Source organism: Lissotriton helveticus, chromosome 7, assembly GCF_964261635.1.
Source record: "Lissotriton helveticus chromosome 7, aLisHel1.1, whole genome shotgun sequence".
NCBI classification, from domain to species: domain Eukaryota; kingdom Metazoa; phylum Chordata; class Amphibia; order Caudata; family Salamandridae; genus Lissotriton; species Lissotriton helveticus.
In genome coordinates, this window is record NC_136068.1 from 827,931,286 (window position 1) to 827,949,837 (window position 18,552).

General features: G+C 46.2%; 1 protein-coding gene across 1 annotated transcript in view; it reads left to right on the top strand.

Annotated features, from left to right (window-relative positions):
* LOC144767079 (rho GTPase-activating protein 24-like) overlaps positions 1–14,621 on the top strand; it is a 261,070-nt gene extending 246,449 nt beyond the window's left edge. Inside the window, exon 8 of the mRNA XM_078650703.1 lies at positions 14,196–14,621. Coding sequence (XP_078506829.1) covers positions 14,196–14,433 — 238 coding nt within the window. The 3' untranslated portion in view covers positions 14,434–14,621. The remainder of the gene's footprint in view (positions 1–14,195) is intronic.
* The last annotated feature ends 3,931 nt before the right edge of the window (positions 14,622–18,552 follow it).

Genomic DNA, 18,552 nt, shown 5'->3' on the forward strand with positions numbered 1-18,552 from the left:
GGTGCCGGATTGGGGGGGGAGGCGGCAGCTAGTCGCTGACCATGTGGAGTGGGACCAGCCAAAGTGATCTCCACGTTAGATTTCCCAGAAGTGCACATTTAGACACAGCCACATCTCCACAATTATGCATAGTTAGATGATCGCATTTCATTCCTTGCCATAATGACTCAGATTGGAGGAAGACACTGTTGCACAGATACAGCAGATATTTACATAAATATGTGAGAGACAGAGGGGCAGAGTTGCAAGCCCCTTACGACACTTTTGCGCTGCTGTTGCATCACTTTTTGTGACGCAGCGGTGGTGTAAGCAATGCAACACGTTGCGGCCCATTTTCAACGTGACGCATCTAGGGAGATGCATCACTTTGGTATAATGTATGCAGGGTGGGTGTTCCCACGTGGGAAAGGCTTGTAGAAGTGAAGCAGTGAAATCTACAAGATTTCACTGCGCCACTTCTAAGACGCTACTGGTCAAAACCCTACGCCTGCTTGGAGCAGGCATAAGGAGTGACGCAGTGTGTTAGGAATAGGCCTCCCCATACATTGTTGGAGTTGCGTCGTGCTTGTGACACGACTCCAGCAATGCGTGACTTTTGCACCGGCAGATGCATCAAATTTTCGGAGGTATCTGTCAATCCTTGCGCCATGGTGCGCTGTATTGTAAATATGGCATATCCGTGGTGGCGCAAGGGTTTCACATGCAGGTGCAGGGAAACTAACGCATCTTTCTTGTAAATAAGGCCCAGAGTGAATAATAAGAGGAAACACATGAGCCCCCAGGTGTCCTTCCGCTCTTGAAGCTTACGAGGCACCCTCTGAAGTTTCTGTTTGGGTTTTTGGACCTCTAGCCACTTAAAAAGGTTATGGTCAATCTGGCTAGCAGCCTCGTGTGTCAACGATCTGGTTGCAGTCCCTACAGTCCAGAAACATTTGCTAATACCCATCTGAATGGAAGCAAGTCCAGGCTCCCCCAGCAAGAGCTTCCAGCTGAGTAAAACATTGTGCTACTCCATCCATCCAGTCTTGCCCGAACTGGCTCATGACTGACCCTCCACCCTCGTCCAAGGGATCCATGTGGACAACGGAAATATGTGCAGGAAAACTGTGAGACAGCGGCCGCAGAAGGGACAAGCTGCAAGCCTTTCAGAGAAGCATTGCAAGCTCTGGTCCAGATGACGCCTTTCAGTTTCTCCATTTTCAGCAGACTTTATCAAGGGCTATGTCAGATGGCTGACATTTTGGAAAACCTTGTGATGGTCGCCAGTTATTGTTAAAAATGCCTGCAGTTAGTATGGCTGGAGGATTGGGGGCATCGTCCCCTATTGTGTACTGGGGTTTGTCTTCAGGCCACAAATGTGAGGTATTCTACCATCATCCGTGTGAACTAGAGCTACTGTCCACACAGGAAAGCGCTTTTGCTGCACCTGATAAAAGTGTTACAATTGAAAGGACGAGTAATAACTGAAGAGTACAAAGTACCTGATTTGTTTGCCTCATCCCCTGCTTTTCTGTCCTTCTTTGGCTGCTGGATAGGTTCTTGGCTATTCTTCGTGGCTGTGCACTCAAAAGGCCATTCACGCAGGCAGCAGGTACAAGCTCACTGATCTCTTCTGTGTCCTTCGGTGCAGCGGCGTCTGCAGGTAGAGTATGATCAGGTCTACGGTAGATATGCAGGTGGGCATCCCCAGCACAAAAAGCAGACCGGCATTTCTAGATAATAACTACATATTTCAGTTAAATACCACCAGCGTCCAAAATCAGGAGAAAAGCCAACAATTTGCTCCCATAGTTTTTTTTCTGCGGTTGGAGTTATTTTAATACTTTTTTGAGATTCCAGGAGTATGTGTGGGAAGTTATGACAGTAACAGTTCCCCAAGAATGTTCCCGGACGACATTTATGCATTCCAATTTATGGCTATGCTGTGGAAATTCTGCATTTTTAAATATGTTCACATTTAAAAACGTATTCCATTAGCGCAATTTACTCTGGTTTTCTTCTAATGGGTTAATAAAAAGCTCTTCCCCTAAATCCCAACAATTTTGCACGACTTTTCGGGATTTGACATTAGTAAATATTCATGCATTTCCAACTATGGGAATTGCATTATTTAAGCAGAAGGGGACCTTTTGCAACCTGCCTATCTGATTATTCTCACTTAGATCTATGTTGAGTCACTGAAAAAGTTATAGGAAACTGGTATAAGTATAACTTGCACCGCTGTAGATTTCAGACATCATCAATGATGTAATGTGAGGTGCATGATAGCTGTGCAAGTTATACTTAAAAAGACCAGTGAGAGACCTCTGTCAGTTCTCCTTTTCTCCAAGTAGGGTATGACATGTATAATTTCCTTTTGGGGCTAAGAAGATCTACCGGGTGTGCTCTCTCCTCCTACACAGTGGGGGATCATGACAGCTCTTTCCAACAGCTAGTGAAGTAGCTGCACATTGTTGTTGTCCACAAAGAAGGAAAGTAAAATACCTTATGCTCCTGCTGCTGACCAGTTTCCCTCAGGAACTGTTTCTAACAAAGATTTAGGCAATAAGGCTGCATCAGACGATCAAGTGTTTTATTTGAACTTATCATTTACTATGTTTACTGGTCATTAGTTAGGATATTGAATGTTGACACCCAGTTGTAGGCATTTTCCCCAATGTGTATTAAACTGGTGTTAATAGTAAATCTTACTTTACCCAATGTTTGTTGGACTTTAGCTAGAGTAGTAAATCTGACTCCCCCCCACCCCCACATGTAGTCACTTTTCAGACTATTATGTGATGTCTAAATGTAGGGCACGTATATCACACAGGAGGGTATCCTGGTGCCTGTGAAGGGGAAGTTTTGGCCTGTCTGGGGGCAACTGAAACAGCTGGATTTTCAGGTTCTTCTGGAATGTGAGGATGGAGCTGGTGCTCTGGTGCGGTAGGGGAGTTCATTTCAGGTTTTAGAGGTGACGTATGATAAGGCACACCCTCCGTCTCTGGCATCTTGAATGAGGGGACTGTTAAGAAGAAGTAGGTTAGCTGAGTGGAGGAGTCCAGCCAGGGTGTAATACAAGATAAGGTTATAGAGGAAGGCGGGGCCTTGATTACGTATAGCTTGGAAGGTGTGTATGAGGAGTTTGAAAAAAGACTGCTTGTGCTTTTGGAGCCAGTGAATGTCCTTGAGTAGAGTAGGTTTGGGGTGAATCTTGCAGCTTTATTACTTGGAGTCTTTTGGTGAGTTGGGCTCACTCACCCCTATGTTCTCCCTCAGTTGGCAGGGTATGCCCAGAGGTGGGTCCCTTGCTCACTTTGTAGCTAGCTTGGTTGATGAGGGCTGTTAGCTCGAAACCGGTCCCAGGATGTTTGTTTCCGGTCCTAGGAAGACATGGCTTGGCAGTTCGGGCTGGACTATTCCCATGAGGCACAGGATCAAGACTGATTTGCATATAGCTGTGTCTGAACTGGGGTGGGGAAGTGAGCTAATGAACGATGATGGATTCAACCCAGATCTGTACTGGGGGGTGAGTGTCTGAAAAGTTTCAGCGCTCCGTCCATCATCTCCTTGTGTTTGCTCAGCATAGAGGTTGTTGCCATAGTTGAGCCTGCTGATGACAAGTGATTGTGTGACGGATCTGTGTGTCTCCAGAGGGAGCCTTTCCTGAGCAGTTTGAGAGTGTGAAAGCGACTGTGTTGACTTGATTGGACATGTTGAACATTTGGATGTCAATCATCATTTCCAGGTTCCAACAGCATTTGATGGGTGGGGAGTCAGTCCTAGCTCAGTAGGCCACCAACCCAGGGGCTAGAGGTAGGTGTCTGCCAAAAAGGACCATCTCAGTATTGTTACTGTTGAGTTTGAGGCAGTTCCTTCTCATCCAGCCTGCTACGGAGGACATGCAACTGTCAAAGTTTGCTTGGGTAGTGGAAATATCTTATGATAGGGAGAGGATGCGCTGTGTGTTGTCTGTGTAAGAGATGATTTTGAAACTGACGGAGCGAGTGATACTGGTGAAGGTGGGTCATGTAGATGCTGAACAGGGTGGGGCTCAGGGTGGATCCTTGTGGATGCTGCAGATAATGTTGGTGGCTTCGTACAAGTGGGGAGTTAGGCTGACAATTGGGTGCATCAGTACAGGAAGTAGCTGATACATCGTAAAGCCGGACCATGCAATCTGGCCTCGTAGAGATGTTGGATGAGGATGGGGTGGAAGATAAGGTTGAACGCTGCTGAGAGGTCTAGTCAAATTAGTGATGTTGTGTCCCCTTTGTCCGTGATGAGTCAGATGTCAATGGTAGCAGTGATGAAGGCTTTCTCTGTGCTGTGAGTGGGTCAAAAGCTATATTTGGAAGGATCCAGGAGGTGGATTGCCTTGAGGTAGTTGGCCATGCAAGCATTTATGAGCTTCTCTAGGACTTTGATTTGGGAGGGGAGGAGGGAGGAGGGAGTAGGGCCTGTAGTCTGCCAAATCTAGACGATCTGTTGAAGATTGCTTGAGAAGCGGTAGGATGCTGGTGTGTTTTCAGGAGTCCAGGAATGTGGCAGTAGAAAGAGATTAGTTAATTATGGGTGTAAGGGCTGTTCAGATGGAGTCAAGACCGTTCCCAGAGATGTAGTGTGAGCACGGATCTGAAGGGGCTCCGAGTGGATAGAGCACATGCTGTTAGTAGTTTCAGTTGTGCTGACTGGTCAGCAAGTCAGAGCGGTTTCAGGGGTGTTGCTGTTTTTTGGAGGGGGGGACTCAGAGAATGAAGAGGTCTGATTGGGGGCGAAGTTGTAGATGCAACTGATTTTATACATGACATTGTGGGAAAGTTGTGTGCAGAGTTCCTGGGAGGGAGTGATTGTCAGTGAGGTGGCAAAGAAGGACATGAATACCATCATGATGGAGAAGATTTTACTGGTGAAGTTGGAGCCATTGAGGATCCGCTTCTTAAGGGCTAAGCCCTTGATGGTTTTGAGGTGCTGCTGGTAGTTTCAAAGCACTGATATATTGGAGGCTCAATGTTGTTACTGGAGGAGTCGCCATTGTTCCAGATATCCTTGGTGTGCCAGCAGGCTTGTAGCTTGCAGGGATGGGTGGGATGGCTCTTAGGGGAGCCATTGAGTTTGCACAAGAGGTGATCCTTGTGTTTATGTTCGTGATGGAGAATGCTAGGTCATCATAGTGTGAGGTGCATTGAGACCAGAGCTCAGAGACCCATATGTCCTTGGGGATTTTGTTCCAGTGACATCGGTGGTCTTGGTGGAATCGATTCTGAGCTGGTTTTTCTACCGTGATGTTGGAGAAACTGATGAAGATGGGGTTGAGGAGGTGCCCGGCCATGTGGGTGGGTGGTTAATCTGCTTGGAGAACCATAAAATGCTTGGGTCTTCTAGGAGGGTGATGGAGTTGTGGTCAGTCTAGTACCTCTAGGTGGAAGTTGAGTTTGCAGAACAAAATTAAGGAGTGAAATGAGAGGGCCCTGGTGTGATGAGGACTGAAAGAGTGGAGCTGGAATCGGATCTGGAATGCAGGGGGGCGGGAGTAGAGTAGGGCTCCTCCAGGAAATGTGGTGTTCATTGTCCTGATTTTGAAGGGCTTTCTTAGTGTCTCTCCCCTGAGGCGGAAGCCGGGGGCTCTGTTGCTCGTTTTAACAAAAGCTGTTTTAAACTGTATTTTTATTAATTTGTATAACGTGCACTGCGTAGTTGATTGAGAACTTACTTTGCACACTTCTAGGCCCCCTCGAACCCTGATTCCCAGCGCACATTGCCATCTCGTGACGCTCGGGGAGAAAGGGTTCCAGCGGCCATCTTGGGTGAGGGAAGGGTGGCGCTGCAGCTGCTGGCCGCCTCCCGCCCTCCCAGAGTATTTAATTAGGCCGACAGCGCAGCGCGCTGACTTTCTTAGTGTCTCTCCCCTGAGGCGGAAGCCGGGGGGCTCTGTTGCTCGTTTTAACAAAAGCTGTTTTAAACTGTATTTTTATTAATTTGTATTGAATTGAAAGAATTGAAAGTAAACTTATAAACGCGCAACTTTGCCCGGAGGCATCAAGGCGCCTACCAAAGAGAATCAAAAAAAGAAAGAAAAAGGCTAAAACCCAAAGCTAAGGGTATGCTATACCAAAGAGCCAAGTTTTTAAAGCTTTTCTGAAAGCAGGCATTGGGGGTAGGATCCTAATCTCCAGGGGGACCAGATTCCACCATCTTGGAGCAAGATTGGAAAAAGCTCTGCCTCCCCATTTAGCTCTGCGCACCCGAGGCGCCGTAAGGAGCAATTTCGACGAGGAGCGAAGGTTCCTCTCGGGAGAATACGAGGAGAGGAGATTTTTTATACCTCCAATCTCCTTCTTGTTTAAGGCACCATACACCAGGCATAACACTTTAAATGAAATCCTGGCGTCAATGGGGAGCCAGTGCAAAGATTTCCTGGCAGAGGTCGCAGACGACCTTTTCGGAAGGTCCAGGACAAACTTCGCCGCAGCATTTTGCACCGATTGGAGACCTCGCAGCAGACCTTTATTCGCCCCGGCATATAAAGCATTGCAATAGTCGAGCCGGGATGTTATCAAAGCTACGACCGTCTGTTTCCGAGCTTGCACAGATAGATAATACTTAATTTTGCGCAAGATTGCAATGATGCCCCAGCAGGTAGAGATGGTCCGCCTTACTTGAAGAGCCATGTCAAGTGAGGGATCAATCATAACCCCCAAATTTCGTGCTGCCCGAGTTGGAGCCGGACAGGTCCCCAGAGATTCAGGCCACCAGTCCGCCGACCAGATGTCTTCCTTCTTGCCGAATACGAGGATCTCTGTCTTTTCGCCATTTAGCCGCAGTGAATTATTAATCATCCAGAGGGCGACTGCCTCCATACAGAGTCTAAACTTGGAGGCAGAGGAGCTGACAGACTTGGCGAGAGACAGTAAGATCTGCGTATCATCGGCGTACGACACTACCTCCATGCCAAAAGATCTAATGAGCCTGGCCAGGGGGGTCACATAGATATTAAACAGGGTCGGGCTTAGCGCCGACCCCTGTGGGACCCCCCAATTCAGCGGCAGGGATGGAGATAGGAACTCTCCCAGCTTCACTCTCTGTTCCCTCTGGTCCAGGAAAGAGGCCAACAAGCTTAGCGCTTGCCCCTCCACCCCTATCTCCCTCAGACGAGATGTTAAAATGAGGGGAGACAGGGTGTCAAATGCAACTGTGAGATCCAGAAGGATCAGCAACGTACTTCCGCTCTTGTCAACCGTGGTGCGGATGTTGTCAAGCACCACAGTCAGGGCGGATTCCGTGCTATGACCCCTCCGGAAACCATGCTGCGAGTAATCCAGAAGACCGGCGGAATCCAGAAAGGAAGAAAGGTGCTGGTGTAGATGGATTTCCAGCATCTTAGCTGGGGCTGGGAGCAGCGAAATGGGGCGGATGTTTTTCAGCACTTCTGGGTCCAATGACGGCTTCTTCAAGAGCGGCTTCACAACCGCTTTCTTCCATTGGGAAGGAAACATGCCTTTACTTAAGGCCTTGTTCATTATTTGAAGTAGCGGGGGCAGGAGGGTCTCCTTACATTGCTTAAGGATATGAAGAGGACAGGGATCAAGGGGTGAGCCAGATTTGGTCTTAATCAAGAGGACTTCTAGTTCCTGTAAAGAGATTTGAGGAAAACTGGACAGCGAGATCGAATTTGTAAGTCCGGCTGGCTCAGTATAAAGGGAGAACTGAGGAGCGGGAGGGGCAGGTGGAGATGCAGAAATCCTTTGGAGCTCAAGAGTCGAAACAATATCGTCAATTTTCTCCTGAAAGAATTCGGCTATGTTGTCACAGAGCTGCTGTGAATTAGTAACAGGATCAGGGGTCTTCAGAGTAATTAAAGAGTCAACGATGTTAAAAAGCTCTTTCGGTGAAGTAAGAGCCCCAGTGAGGCTTGAAAAATATTCTTGCTTAAGTCTAATGAGCTCCGTCCTGTATTCCCTCAGAAGATTTTTATGAGATAACGGTATAACGTGCACTGCGTAGTTGATTGAGAACTTACTTTGCACACTTCTAGGCCCCCTCGAACCCCGATTCCCAGCGCACATTGCCATCTCGTAACGCTCGGGGAGAAAGGGTTCCAGCGGCCATCTTGGGTGAGGGAAGGGTGGCGCTGCAGCTGCTGGCCGCCTCACGCCCTCCTGAAACCGGATATAGGGATATGGTCCCCCATCCGCGCAGCGGGCCCGCCAAAGGCAAGCCCGTCTGCGCCCATCCGCGCCCGACCGGGACCAAGGGCCACTTCCCCTGGTCGTTTTGTGGGAGATAGGCGGTCATACAGCTCGAGCTTCCTGCATCAGCTTCGCCCATCTATGTTATCTAGCTGTGGCCACTCTATATATCCACTGGAGATCCCTCGCTGCTGCACGCACTGTAAAACGGAGCTACTTACCACTACCACCGTCGGGTCTGAGGTAAAGGACTACTCCATGTTTCTGCTTAACTGCAGGTCTTTAGCTAAGCACTGTCTGGAGATCTCTTTGCTCCTAGATGAACACACACCGGATGTGATCTTTTTAACCGAGACTTGGCTAAATCAAGACTCTCAGCCGGATCTGGTACAGGCTATTATTCCTGGTTACCAGATAGCGCGGGTAGACCGACCTCAGGGCAGAGGCGGTGGCCTTGCGATCATCTATAAAGACAGCTATCTATGCCGTTGCTTGACGGAGGAGATTGAGGATTGCGAGAGTTTTCCTTTTGTGATCGAGTTTTCCCCTAACACCAGCTTCACGGGTATTCTTATCTACCGTCCTCCTGGAACCATCGGACAATTTAACACCTCTCTCTTGTCGGTGGCCTCCCAATTGGTTACTTCTCCCTCAAATTTTACTTTACTTGGTGATTTTAATGTTCATTTCGATAACCTGTCAGACCCCATGGCACTAGAGTTGATGTCGAGTTTGGCCGCCATTCAATTAGAGCAATTAGTTCCCTCTCCAACGCATGAAAAAGGTCATCTCTTAGACCCGATTTTTAGTAATAGCGATCAACTTAAAGTGGGCACTATTAGTTGCCTACCATGGTCGGATGACTTTTTGATAGCCTTCACTTGGACCACGAATAAACTCCCTCTATCCATTTTCACATCTCGGAAAATCCGAAACTGGTCCAAACACTCTGTAGATAATTGGACGAAGGCCCTTAGCACCACTAGACCTCTACTCTCCCATGACCCAATGGCAAATAATAACAAATACAACGACTTGATCACCACCTCTTTAGATTTAGTTCTCCCTTCATACCTATCTGGGTCAAAGAGGCAGAGTAAATCAGCACCGTGGTACACAGAAGAACTTAGGGACAAAAAGCGCTCCTGTAAGAGACTAGAGAGGAAATGGCGCATGACCTACAATCTTATTTACAAAACCACTTACAGGGACGCTATCAAGAACTATAAACTTGCAATAAAAACTTCACTGGCAGCCTACTATAACGATAAAATAACAATGGCTAAATCTAAGCCGAAAGAAATATACCGGATAGTTAATTCTCTGATAAAACCCCCCCGCTCGCGGTAGACAATAGCAATTCCCTGTCTAGATGTAACAAGCTGGTTGACTTTTTCTTTCAAAAAGTTAACAAAATGTATCTTTCCTTTCCAGATCCAGCCATTGAATCACCCACTCAACGCTCTGACTCAGCCCTGGATACAGTAACTCCCCCTCATAACAAGCTAGATTCTTTTCCATTGTTGAATTTGGAAACATTGGAGTCTCTAGCACAACAAATAAAATCTGGCTCACCATGTGACCCTGCTCCTCCGGGCTCGCTGGGGTTGGCCAGTGAAACCATTCTCCCTACTCTCATGGAGTTGTTCAACTCCTCCATGTTGAGTGGGATGGTACCTGTGGCATGGAAGCATGCAATGGTACGGGCCTTGCTAAAAAAACCTGCCCTTGATCCAGCTAACCCTAGTAATTACCGCCTGATTTCTCTGCTCCCATGGGCATCTAAGATCCTGGAGAAGCACATTAATACCATCCTGACGAAGTTTCTCGAGGAAAATCATCTCCTCGATGCTTCCCAGACGGGCTTTCGCCCAAAACATGGGACAGAGACTGCTCTATTGGCTGTGACTGAGGAGGCGAGACGGATCTTGAATCGGGGGGGTCAGTGGCAGTGATCCTCCTCGATCTGAGTGCCGCTTTTGACACGGTCCATCATAAAATTCTGATGAACCGTCTCGCCGACCTAGGAGTGTCTGGAGAAGCCCTGGGTTGGTTCAAGTCTTTTTTATCTGATAGAACCTTCCAGGTCTTTGACGGCACATCCGTTTCATCGAGCAGGCCTCTGGGGTGTGGAGTTCCTCAGGGTTCATCATTGAGCCCTACGCTCTTCAATGCATACATGAGGCCGCTGGCTGGGATTGTTCGTCCGCATGGTATTAACATCATTACCTATGCGGACGACACCCAGCTGGTGGTTTCCCTTGTGCAGAAGAGTGGCCTCCAATCACCGCCCAACTTAGCAGTGTGTTTTGAGGAGGTGAGGAGCTGGATGATGAGCTCATGTCTGAAGCTCAACGACGATAAGACCGAGCTCATGCTTTTGGGCCCGGCGGCCCCTTCCACCTTGGAGCTGCTATGGCCCGCGAGCATGGGGGCGGCCCCTGCCCCCAGAGATAACATCAAAAGTCTGGGGGTATGGCTAGATAAGTCGCTGAGCTTCAATACACAGGCCACCAAGGTGGCGGCTACCTGCTTCGGCCTCCTTAGGGTGATTAAAAAAATTCTTCCCCTTCTTCCATTTGAGGCCAAGCAGATAATTATACAGGGCCTTGTTCAATCCCGCCTGGATTTTAACAACGCCCTTTATTTTGGAGCACCGGACTATACCCTACAAAAACTTCAGCGCACCCAAAATTGTGCTGCTCGTGCGCTACTTGGAGTCCCACGAAGAACTTCAATAAAAGCTGGGTTAAGAATGTTGCACTGGCTGCCTGTCAGGGACAGAGTAAAGTTTAAATCTCTGTGCATCGCTCATCAGGTTCTCTGGAAAATGGGCCCAGAGGCTGGCAGGGACCATGAATCCTCCTTCAATCTATTTGTTGGACTGGAGTTCATTATTAGATTTACCCCTCACCTTTCCTCAATGTTTGTTGGACTGAAGTTAGGACAGTACATTTGTTCATTCCTCAAATACATACATATCCCAAAGTTTGTTGGACTTGGGTTTTAATACTAAATATTACCTGCCCAATGTATGCATATTCTCGAGTGCTTGTTAGACTGGAATTAGATTAAGAAATGTAACACCCATTGATAGATTTTCCCCATTGTTTGTTGGACTAGAGTTAGACTAGCAAATCAGGCCACACCAGTGTATGCAATTTCCACAATGCTTGTTTCACTTGAACTAAAATAGTAAACTTGATCTCCCAGCCCCCCAAATATTCATCTCTGTTTGTTGGATTGGGGTTAGAATAGTAAACTCACACCATCCTCCCAATGTATGCACTTTCCACAATGTTTGTTAGATTGCAGTTAGAGTTGCAAATCTGCACTCGGCAATATTTGTTGGGTTGAAGTTATGATAGTAAATCTGAAACTAACGTATGCACTTTCCCCATAGTTTGTTAGAGTGAAGTTACAAAAGTAAATCTAACTCTCCCCTCCCAAATGTTTGCGGGACTTGAGGTAAAGTAGTAAATCCCCTTAACTGTCCCTATCTCTTACCTTTCACTGCAGACTACAAAACTAACTTTCTTTGATCTGCAATCCAGACACCAACTGAGACATATTGGGAATTAGAATGCACACTATACCACACAAGGGCTGCGTACCATGGAAGCAGAAAGAAAGATCTGCACAACGTATTCTCGTCAGCATTTCTGCAGAGCACACTCACCAGGTGGCATGGCAGGGCTCAGTAGTTAGGTTCACAGCCAAATTGCGAAGACTGAAAACAAGAGGTCAACAAAAGAAAGAGAACATATTCAACTTGAAGCAATGTTAAGGTAATGGAAGCTGACATCTCAGTAGTTCCTGCATCTTCGTATGAGTGTTAACAACGCCTCAATTGGTTCTGTAGCCAGGACGACAAAGGATACTTTCCTCCAACAAGGCCTACCATCATAGAGAGCATGGAAAGAAAAAGAGGACTGCACGTCCAGGACACAGTCAATTCAGGGCTAAGATATCTCCAAAGCCATCTTACATTGAAGTATCTAAACATACAGAATATCTGCTCCACTCTCTGGAGTGCAATTTCCGCAGCATAGTCCACACAGCTCATTTGCCCAAATGTTGTTCAATGAGTAGCAGAGCAGTTCCACCTCATACCCACTGGCAGTACCAGCGCATCACTACAATTTCAAAAGTCCAACCAATCAGGCTTGGGCAGTCAATGCCTTCTCCTATAGGACTCCAGAATATCAGTGACTTCTGCCTTAGTGGAAGGGCTTGGGTGAACTCTCCAGAGGCTCATCTGGCAGGAAACAATGTTGATTTCCTCCCAAAAAGCTGGAAACAAAGAGCAAAGCTGGAGGGCGTAATTGGAGACGGGGTGGACATCGTGAAAATGGCATACCTATAGTCTTTTAAAAAATGGTCTTGATTAATTAAAGGTATCCCTGAAAATAGGTGCACCAGTAGTATTCGTAAAAGGATTTTATGCTACTGCTCAAACAGATTCTTTTTTCTCAGTGACTTATATGTTTGAGCCTGGTCCTCCATGACCCAGTGATATAAACGTCCATGTTAGTTTAGAATTGAAAAGATGACAGAAGATTGAGCATGTCCTTATCAGCCATACAATGGAAACCAGAAAGCATGGGTTGTCTAGAGGAGCAAAACAATTGGGAACGATTAAGCGCAATAGTTTACTTCACTTTAGAAATATTGATTTGTGCGAAGAAGAAAGTCAGCAGGACATGATGAATCTGAATTGAACAAAACATACAAGTGTGAATGGGTGAGTGCAACAGCAAAGTTTGCCTCAGAATGCATAAACTAGCTAATGTCTGTAAGACGTTAAAGGATATATTGTGAACATTCTAGAACACTGCTGATGTATGTAAGATTGCAACTTGTCTATAACTGCCAAAGTGTACATCATATATGTCCGTTCAACGCAAGGGAAATATTAGACACACAGTTTGTTACGGATGACGTAAACTCCATAGGAAATATGCTCACATGGTGGGAGGGGGTTTGGAGGTCCCCTAATCCACGGGTGTTGAATTAATTGTGAATCCAGGATGAACCCTGAGAATCCCTTGATCAATGAGCAATGACTGGGGAAATTGGTAATTCCAAGTCAAATTTCCTGGCAAGTCGTCATTCTCCCCTGAAGTATCCAAATATTTGGGGGAAACATTGGGGGATCCACTTTAACTTCACAAACCTTGTCGATTCCAATTAGGCCGAAAACAGGGAAACCAGCCACATCTGGACTCATGGGCCTATGGTAATGACAGCCAATAATGTCTGGCCAATTAGCGCATTGCTATTTTTCCATTCATATAAAGTAGGGTAACCTGCAGCTGGACATCCAAAATGCATTTGCAAAGGCCATTATTATGCACCCATAATGGTTGCTCTGCTAATGCTTAGCATTAGCCTGTAAATCGGCATATAAACATTGACCAGGTTACGTTATTGACACTAATCCTTTTTATTTTCATTTTAAAATGTACACTTGTAAGTATAGCAACCCCTTAAATTAGTATCCTTCAGTCAATGCCAAAAATATTTTCTAACTAAATCTAGAATACAACAAACATGCAAACAAATTGGTGTGACCCAGGAGAAGTTCAAAAACCCAAACTTGTACAGTGCTAGCACAAACTGAATCGGCGCACACATCATTAACTAGCGGTATTTTATCTTAATTTTGTAGCTGTAACAAAAAACTTGTGTATGAAAAAGAAGTGCAATATCTAGGTAGATAAACACATTACTATATACTATGCAGTTCAGTAATAGAACACCGATAAATTATACTTATCTCAAAATATATATGAACATTTTCAATTTAAGCATTCCAGAACATTCCCCACATTTCTCATTGTAGCAAACAGCCGCCCGCCATTTACGTGCAGCACGCACGTTCTCTGATCAAGAGTTCATTCTCTGAGCCACAGCTATGTACTGCTAAATATGAAAAGTGATGTTTCTACAGTTTTAGAAAGAGTTAAATTACCAGTGCCACATATAAGCCCTGCTTACCATGCATTCCCTTGCATTTCTCGACAGCCTAGAGCAACAGAACAGCACGCTGGAGTCAGAAATCAAAGAGCTGCACTCGAATCTGGACCTGCAAAGGAAGTGTTATGATATCGGAGAAATTAAAATGAGGAACGCGGAGAGGGCGCGAAGAGACGCCGAAAGGAGGAACGAGATGCTGCAGAGGGAGATGGAGCAGTTCTTTGACACCTTTGGAGATCTGACCAGTGAAGTGAAGAAGACTGCCCGAATTGTCAACAATTTTTGATCGAATGCTTTGTTCTTTAAAGTTATGAGAAACTAGCATGGTCACAGGCAACAGAATCAAGCTGAAATGGAAAAAAAACATTTTTTGTATGCTTTAGGAATATTTGATTTGTGAATCAGAAGTGTGTATTTAATATGCTGCAATTCAGAACTTGAATAAAGAAATAAAAAAAGGATTATAAACAATAACTACTGTAGTAAATGTTTCAGTAAGTATATATTACGAATAGGCTAGTCATTACAAATTAGAAATATTTGAATTAGCAGAGGCAGGCCTTCATCAACAGCAGCAGTCTCGAATAGGCACTTAGCAGTTCTTTAACTTCAGCAATTTCTCAGTTTTTTTTTGTTTGCAGGTTTTTTTTTAATATATGGCGAACTTGACTGAATGTATTGGAGCTGCTCTACATGCGAAACAGTAACATTACACAAGGACACATTCATTTTTTGTAGGCCTGGGGAGATTACCCAGAATCACAGGATGTTGAGAATTTAATCGGGCCTCTTAAATGTAAATGTAAATGTAGTATACTTGTAAAGCGCACAGCTGCCCCAGCAACGGGGCGTCCCGGCGCTGTATAACTCTGGGGAACCCGTCCTGGCTTTCCCTGTGGGATGGTCCCTTGCTGGGAGTCCCCAAGGTGGAGCCAGGCATCCCCGGAATTGGTGGGGCCCTTGTGGAGATTAGGCAAGCTAATGCCCAGAGTTGCCGAGTGAAACCCCTGATTATAGTAAGCACCGAAGCGAGAATTATCGAGTCCGCTGACCAAGGTCCACGACCCTGCCGCGTCGGGAATTGAACCCTGGTCCCGGGCTGACTTCTGCTCTCAGGTCTGCCGCCTCTAACCAGTGAGCCACACTACTCCACTTACATAAAGTAGGAATTCTGCTCTCGGATATTTACATCTACGTCCGAGCGAGACTTTCTACTTTTTTGGAATTCACAAACTCCTCAAGGACTCTATCCATAAAAAAGCTGCCCGGAGCACAGGCGTCCATGTGGAGGCCTTGTGAAATCATTTGTTGGGAATAGTTCCCTCTGGGCAGGGCTCTATGTGGCGGAAAATTCTACACAGGGGAAATGGAATTTCCTCGTGTAAAAAATGCACATAATTTTTGTTTATTTTTACTCCTTGGGAAAAGTATTTTTACTCATGGAGAAACCCCTTCTCCCACACCCCAATCCGGGTGATCCATTTAATTTCCGTGCTGGAACGGGATTTACACCAGCCCTTGTCTGAAGTAAACATCCAACCATTTCCAGGCTGGAAGGGGTAATGATAGTAGTTTCTGAATCACCACATGTACTTGTTTGTGGGGGTTCACAAACTTCCAAGTCTAACGATCCACTGGAGCGCCCTAAATTCCACCGCTTGAGTAGGATGTAAAGGTTTGGAGAGCTCTTCACTCCTGGCAGACATATGCACACCTATAAAAGTGCTAACACCTGCCAGGAACCTCTTTGTGAATTCCTGCCAAGTGTAACTGGGATAAATTGGCTCGCAAACCTACATTAATGGCTACATTTACCTCTGTGAATAGGCCACATGATTGACCTACAGGATCAGCAGTGTAACGAATGAATGGTGCAAGAGTACAGGGGGGAGCAGCTTCATTGAGAGGATTTTGACAAGTGAATAGGTCAGTGGATGGGGAAGGGTGACCAGTGATTGGGGCAAAGAGACTAGGGTCTGAGGCAGCATGCTTTCCGTAAGGCACAGTGAGCAGCGTGTGATGCAGGGTGACTAGGGACTGAAACAGGATGAACAGTGGGCCAGGCAGCGTGACTAGTGAATAAGAGGAGGCAGCCAGTGAATGAAAGATTGAAAAGTTACAGAGGAATGCTTAGCAATGAAAGAAGGTATGGCGAGTAAATAATGTAGGCTGTGCATTGATTGAGGCATGATGGCCATTGATTGAGGCTATATTTGCAGTGAATGAGGGAGAATGACCACTGAAAGGGGCAGAAAACAAAGCAGACTGCGAAGCCAATGAGCATGGGTAACCTGTGAATGAGAAAAGTAGCTACTGAATAAAGTATGTCAGAATTAAGGGACCATTTAGAGTTCCGCACAGCTGGAACTGCGAGCTCCCACCGCTACACTTTTGGTTTGCCTGCCTCATCTAGAGGTGGGGAACCGCTGGGTTTCAGACGGTGAAGCATCTGCTAACTCCATCATCTGAAACCTTTTACCCAAGGATATGTTCACCACAAGAACCCCAGGCCAGAGTAGCAGTTGCCCCCACCTTATTTATTGCAAATGACCATCACTGGTTTTCCCTGCCGGGTCAACTATTAGAGTCACAATGGCGCCCACTCAGCAGAGAGCAATGCCTACAGTGCGTCTTCCACACAAGGACACAGATCCCGGCAGGACAGATCTCCAATTATGGAAGCCACACCAACTACCCAGTGGGCAAGCAGGCCGTCCCTCTAAAAGCTAAATGAGTCCCTACGCAGCCATCTGTGCAATAAATAAAACAAGGTGGTAAGTGTATGAGGCACGGTGACCAGCAAAAAGGGCACCGTGATCTTTGATTGGTTGAAAGATATTCGCTGCAAATGCCTCAAGAAAGCACATGCTAAACAAGTTAAGTGAACACTTGCAGGTGTTTATTTTTTCTCAACTACCGATATCTCAAAATACCCTGGGGCAGATTTACAATAACTGGCGCATCCCTGCATATCAGAAGGGATGCGCCAGTTATTTTGCGTCACGGCAGACACCTCTTGCGCCACCATTTACAATGCGGCGCACCATGGCGCAAGAATAGATAGATGCGTGACGCATCTGATGCCGTAAAGGTGACGCAGTGCTGGCGTTGTGTCGCAAGCGCGACGCAACACCAGCACTGCTCGGGGGCACCCTATACTAGCTGTGCTGCGTCACTCCAGGAGTAAGGTTTTGACGCAGCGGGGTCGGTAAAGTGACTGAGTGAAATCTTGTAGATTTCACTCAGCCACTTTTCCGAGGTGTTCCTGCACCGGAACGCCCCCCCTGTGCCGGAACGCCCAATGAAACCTGACGCAGGTTTCTTGTGGCGCAGGACTTTACAATGTGACGCATCTCCCTAGATGCGTCACGTTGTAAATACCCTGCAGTATGGCGCTGGCTTGTGCCGCCGCTGCATCACAAAAGTGACGCAACGGGGGTGCAAAAGTGGAGTATGGGGCTTGTAAATCTGCCCCTCTTTGTGAAAACCTCTGAATGGGCATTGCAGTCAAGAAACCTAGAATGTATCGTTTTAATGGAGGTATTGTGCCTGAGTTTTTCACCACAGCCTTATTTAATCACTTGCATGGGTTTAGAAGGTCACAAGGCATTCACATTGGTAAAAGTGACATTGGTGAACAAAAGAAAGTTAAAAAGCAAAGAAGCCAGGGGGGACGAACATAATGCCCATTATGGACAATCTTAAGAATAATTGCAACACATCTCCAATGCTTTCTGTCTCAGTTTAGTACAACAAACACAGGAGTAACTTCTGAGGAAAATTAGGAAATCCTCCATGATCTGAAATCAACAGGAGACGACTGTCTTACTTCTGAGAGACCAGTATTGGAAAGTATAGGTAAGGCAGACAAAAACTTGCAAAAACTCTGAAAATATGAAAGGCGAAAGAATTACAGGAGTATGTTCAACAGTGAATAAATTGTAATTCCCATACCATCCCAACTGTCGGCATTAGGGGAATCGGAGTGGAAGATCCCGCAATTCATCAAGAAAGGAGAAGATGTGGACGGGATTCCGAGTCCACCCAAAGGTTCCCAAAATCTGTCTGACCTGTCCTTTGTCTTCTTCCTCGTCATCCAATACTATTTGCTTTATATTGGTATCTATATATTCTCACCTTGATAGGACCACTGGATCAAGAAAAAGAGGCCAAAATAGTATTTCACTTCATTTGGAATTTGTATTATAGTTTCTTTGCCACCACGCTACCCAGACCACACCATACCACAAACCTTATCCGAACCAAACCTAGTCCTGTCTTTCTGCTTTTCAATTTTTAATTATCTGAACACAGATGTCTGTGTTGCTGAACAGTCAATAATTGGAGGCTGAACAGTGAATGAGGCAGTTTGTGCACTATAAGAGGCTTTTCCCCTTGCCCTGGG